General features: G+C 35.2%; 1 protein-coding gene across 1 annotated transcript; it reads right to left on the reverse strand.

Annotated features, from left to right (window-relative positions):
* Positions 1-3,112: 3,112 nt before the first annotated feature.
* On the reverse strand, positions 3,113-4,057 carry Olfr1254 (olfactory receptor 1254). The gene has a single exon (NM_146476.1). The coding sequence runs from the start codon at positions 4,055-4,057 to the stop codon at positions 3,113-3,115; it is 945 nt and encodes a 314-aa protein (NP_666687.1).
* Between the last annotated feature and the right edge of the window lie 1,836 nt (positions 4,058-5,893).

Below are 5,893 nucleotides of genomic sequence, written 5' to 3' on the forward strand. Positions count from 1 at the left end.
CACCAAGCCCTGACACATTACTGATGCCATGTTATACTTGCAGACAGGAGCCAAACATGGCTGTCTTCTGAAAGGCTCTACCAGCAGCTGACTGAGACACATGAATATTCTTACAGTCAACCATTGGACTGAGGTCGAGGACCACTTTGGAAAAGTTAGGGGAAGGATTAAAGGAGCTGAAGAGGATGGCAACCCCATAGGAAAAACAGCAGTATCAACTAACTAACATGTATGTATGTATATGTACAAATATATAAGTACACCATACTGATTCTGCTTTTGTTTTTTATGTGCATATACTGACCATGCTATACTGGACAACTTAACCACCATGAACAAAATTCTCATTGGGAAAGGATATCAGAATGTTATTGGGAAGGCATGCAAAATGTTATTCGATGATTTCAATACTAATGTAATAATTAATAAAAAAATAAAAATAAAAGATATGAATCAATTACATATACTATTGAATATATAAAATTGATATATTTTAAAATAAAAGCTGCAATATATCAATGCACTAAGAAAAGTGAAGATTAAAAAAAAAGAAAAGTGAAGATATTTTATACCAAACCTCAATATCTATTCACTCTTCATATCTAAATTAGCTACTTTAAATACTCTCACTAATGGACATAATTAAAAGTAATGATATTACATTTTAATGGAATTAATGTTACATATGTATGTTTTAGTTGTTCTTTGAACAAAAGATCATATATATGTGTGTGTGTGTGTGTGTGTATAAACTATGTAAAGTTAAGGCTAATATATTATCTTCAATTGAGTTTTTTATTATATATATATATATATATGTCATATTGCATATTTTAAATATACATATCAATAGTTATTGTAAAACAACAATACAAAGCAAAAATAGAATTGTTCAATATAGATGGTTTCCAAATAAAAATAACAGCAATTTTATATTCTGCTGTGTGATATTCCAATATGGATGCAAATTAAGTAAAAATTTCTTGGGATTATATTAATATAAATTATTTAAATTCCACAAGTGAAATATTGAAGTTGAACACAAATATGAGGAAACATGGTGGTTATGTAAAATGTTTCTTTTCTAACTCTTCTCTATAAAAAAGAAACTATAAAAAATACTATCTTGAGTAATAGTGAAATTGAATGTGTTAATTAGTAAGCTGAACTTAATGACATATTCAAGAACTAAAATCTGAATATTTTTTAACAGAAAGCTATCTAACAAATAGGAGTATTATTAGCTACCCAAATCCATTACCCAAATATTCTCAAATGGAAGGGTATAGACACTCAGGTGGAGAATAAAGGTAAGCCTAAAACAATGTTCATAATGTACCTATGTAAATATCATTATGTACAGACATAACAATAACAAACTTCATCTAAAACATCACTCAATCACAGAAATGTATTAGCCACATTTCTTTGTAATGAATTAGGTGATTAAACATTTCCAAAATTATCACTTTCTTCATTAAAAATACTAAACCATTTTCTTCTACATTTTACAAGATTTTTTTTTTGTTTTTTTTTTGTGGGTTTTTTTTGTTTTTGTTTTTGTTTTTTGATTGCTCAGCTTCCAATTCTTTTATTTTTTTAATTAATCATTCCATTTGTTTACATCTCAAATGATCTCCCACTTCCCAGTTACCCCTCCACAAACTCCCCATTTCACCTTCACCCTCTTCCAGCCATCCCAGGACTGCCCCACCTGTGGACCCATCCTGTCTGCACACACTAAACCCCAACACTTGCTGTTGTGAAGCAGCGCTTGCTGACACGTACCTGGTATGACTGTTCCTTGGGAGGTTCAGGAAGCAACTGACCAGTGCAGATGTAGATGCTTGAGCTAACCATCAGACTGAGCCCAGGGACAGTGGTGGGGGAGCTGGCAGAAGGACTGGAGGAGCAGAGGGGGCTTGCAACCTCATAGGAAGAACAACATCGGTTGGCCAGACTACCCAGTGCTCCCAGGGCGTAGACCACCTGTCGCACCCACCTTGTCCTGCAAGGAAGACACAACACGGTCGGATTCTTCTCAACAGCTTTATTGCAGGAACGCCTCGATGCCACTACGGGGACCCCGGGCACCCAGGGAGGACTGCTTATATACACCGCAGCACTGGGGAGGGCTGTATGTCTTCCTGGGATTGGTCGGCCTGTCAACACTTCATTAGCATGCACCTGCTAGGGAGGGGTTGGCACCAAGTGGTGACTAGCGCAGACACAGTAAGGTTGTTTATGGCCATGGTGTACCGGAACCTGGCGCCATCTTTTAGGCGTAGGCTGCCTACAACCACCAATTCTTTAAAAAAAAAAAAAAAAAAAAAAAACAAAACAAACAAAAAAAAAAAAACATGTTCTTAGGTCAGGTGGTGGTGGTGCACACCTTTAATCCAGCACTCCTGAGACAGAGGCAGGTGGATATCTGTGAGTTCAAGGCCAGCTTGATGGGAGAGGTGGGGTGGGGGACAGATATCCAGGAGCCAAAGCTACAAAGAGTAAATTCTTCATACAAGAGTTTTTTTTTTTTATATATATAGTAATCTAATCTTTTTTTTCCCATTTTTATTAGGTATTTAGCTCATTTGCATTTCCAATGCTATACCAAAAGTCCCCCATACCCACCCACCCCATACAAGAGTTTTAACTGAGAAAAATGATGGGCAAAATCAGTTAATGTTTCTCTCTCATCTTAATAATAAGTAAAACCTATTGTAACAATAACTAAACAGTGCCTTTTATTTCTCTTGCAGAAATTCTTTATTGAACTGACCCTAAGCATAAACAAAAACTTGTTCTGCATTTATGTTTTGTATATTAAAAATATCCCTGGTGTAGACAGGAGAGATGGCTCAGCAATTAAGAGCACTGACTGCTCTTCCAGATGTCCTGAGTTCAATTCTCAGCAACTACATGGTGGTTCACAACTATCTGTAATGGGTTCCAATGAACTCCTCTGGTGTGTTGGAAGGCAGTGACAGTGTATTCACATATATAAAATAAATAAATAATTCTTTTTAAAAAACTATCCCTAGTGATTTCATTGAGCAAGCATAGTCATTGTGACCACTTACTGTCTGCTGTTGCCCTAGAAAGACTATCCTCTTTAACAACAAGATTTCCTTAGTCTATCTGAATGTAATATTTTAGACCAGAGTTTTAGCATAGAATGTTTTATCTCTGAATTTCTCAAGGTGTATATTAAGGGATTCAACATAGGAGTGACAACTGTATAAAAAATAGTAACTGATTTATCAACAGGAAAATTGGAGACAGGTCTAACATACATGAAAATGCAAGGAACAAAAAATAGGATAACGACCATGATGTGAGAACTGCAAGTGGACAGGGCTTTGCGCCTCCCTTCCTGACTGTGAGTCTTAAGAGAGTTTAGAATGATTCCATAGGAGGCTAACAGAATAACAAACACCACCATACAGATTGCTCCATCGTTGGCAATGACAGTAAGACCAAGGAAGTAGGTGTCAGAGCACACAAGCACCAATAATGGATACATATCACAGGCAAAATGGTCAATGACATTGGGACCACAGAAAGGAAGATCGTAAACAAAGAGAACTTGAGCCATGGAGTGTGCAAACCCTCCAACCCAGGTTGCCATCACCAGGAGAATGCAAACCCGGTGATTCATGATGGTTAAATAGTGCAGTGGTTTACAAATGGCAACATAGCGATCATAAGCCATTGCTACCAGAAGGAAGATCTCAGTTGCACCAAATAAGTGTTCCACAAAGAGTTGGCCCATGCAAGCTCTGAAAGAGATAGTCTTTTTATTGCAGAGTAAGTCCATAATCAACTTGGGTGAGATTGCAGTGGAATAAATAGCATCCATGAGTGACAGATAGGCAAGGAAGAAGTACATTGGGGAGCTCAAGGAGGGGCTGGCAATGATTGTTACCACAATAATCAAATTGCCTGCCATGGTCACAATGTACATGAGTAGAAACAAGACAAATAATGCTTTTTGGCCAACAGGATCCTGAGTGAGACCCAGTAGAATAAATTCTGTAACATTGTTATTCTTTCCCATTTACTCTTCTTATGAGGCTTATTTCAGAGACAAGAAATTAGGAAAGCAGGACTTGCCATTAATTGTGAACAAGAACATGAATCTGTTGGTTATAAAAGATATCGTCATTATTACCTTCTCTGAAGTGAATTGTACTTAGGTGTTTAGTAAGCATCTATTGAGTTCCTCTCATAAATGTCACCAAAGAACTCTTAATAATGTCATAAAGGATACCTCAAGGCCTCAGCAAAATTCCATACAGAAAAGTAGACAATGGTATCTTAGTCATTCATATATTTAAAACTACTAAAACACATTTTATTCTGGTTTCATCTTCAGTTGAAAGCCACCTAAAAACGTTCACTGTAGTGTTATTAGCTAAACACATATGCTACCCAAATACTCTGAAACGAAAGGACATAGCCACTGAGGTGTGGAATGTGTGTACAATGAAGCTATGTATTGTAGCTACAGAATTCTATTCATGTGCATAAGAATAGCTATTCAGGGAAAGATTCTTCCTTTTTAGAAAACTAAAAACAGTGGTGGTATCAAATACTAAATATTTGACTAAGAGATGGCCATTATTTTTAGTTGATAATCTTTGTGAAGAATACTTTACAATATGATTGTGTTGCATCCAAAATAGTGTCCATTCTGTACCAACCAACTTAATGTAATTATATTTCACTGAGTGACATAGATTTTCCACATCTCAAAAACTCTTGTTATTTGTATATCTCTCATTAGATCACTAAAATCTGAATTTGAACTGTACCAAATAACCACAATATTAAATAGCACATACTTCCCATTGCAGTTATTTCATCTGACTCTGTCAGGTCTTTCAGAAGCTATTGTTTTATTCATTTATTCTTTGCATATATCAACTCTTATCACAATAATACACTATCAGAATTTTCACAAATATTTTCACCTGACTTTTACTCACCACTGACTGACACCCACTATAATGTCTCCAGCTAGTATATTTGTTTTATAACTCTTTTGTTATAGAACTCTTTGTTTTAGAACTCTTAGTTAGTAAGGAAAGTAAGAGAGGAAATAATAGAAACCATAAAGATACTGAAGAATGAGGCACGACTTTAAATATAATGCTTCCTAAGTATTGAGAATGTTCAAATAGAAGTTCATCATCTGTAGACCAAATATATAAAAGTCAATCAAAAGTACATAATTGATGTGATAAATTCTCCATTAATTATCTTAAAATCATATTTAAATGTATTTACAAATATATCTCAGTTTGTACTTTTATAAATAAAAAGATTAAATCTGCCAATTTAAACTCCCTTCTAGTCAAAACTATGTGGCCCTACTAGTATTTCAGACTTATACATAGGGATTCTTCTGGGAAGTTTTTATTCTTTTTTTCATATTTGTATAATCAAATAAAAATTTCCAAACTTATTAGTTTCCTGAATAATGTTAACAAAGAATAAATGGGATGTGGCAACTACTGTGACTAAATAATTACTGTAATTTTCTCATTCATGTGATAGAACCCAAGCCACACTGGAAGAAAGAGAAATCACTGTGAATCCATGAGACATATGGAAGTGTCTTATCAGGTTCATTTACGAAGTTTTCCACACTGGCAATGTCACCATCCTTCTGTCTCCATTCAATCACTTTTACCATGGAAACATCATCATCCACTCTATAGGGTATTTGATTTAATTTTTTTCATGTAAAATGCCTGAAGCACTGATGAAATGAACACGGACAGTAGCTCTTGCTGACGCTCTTGATTGTTTCACAGAAAGTATCAGCTCAGAATTAATTATAAACATTCTCTGTAAAAAAGGATTGTAAACAAAGCCTAGGATACAAAGG

The sequence above is a fragment of the Mus musculus genome, chromosome 2 (assembly GCF_000001635.26).
Source record: "Mus musculus strain C57BL/6J chromosome 2, GRCm38.p6 C57BL/6J".
Classification (NCBI taxonomy): Eukaryota; Metazoa; Chordata; class Mammalia; order Rodentia; family Muridae; genus Mus; species Mus musculus.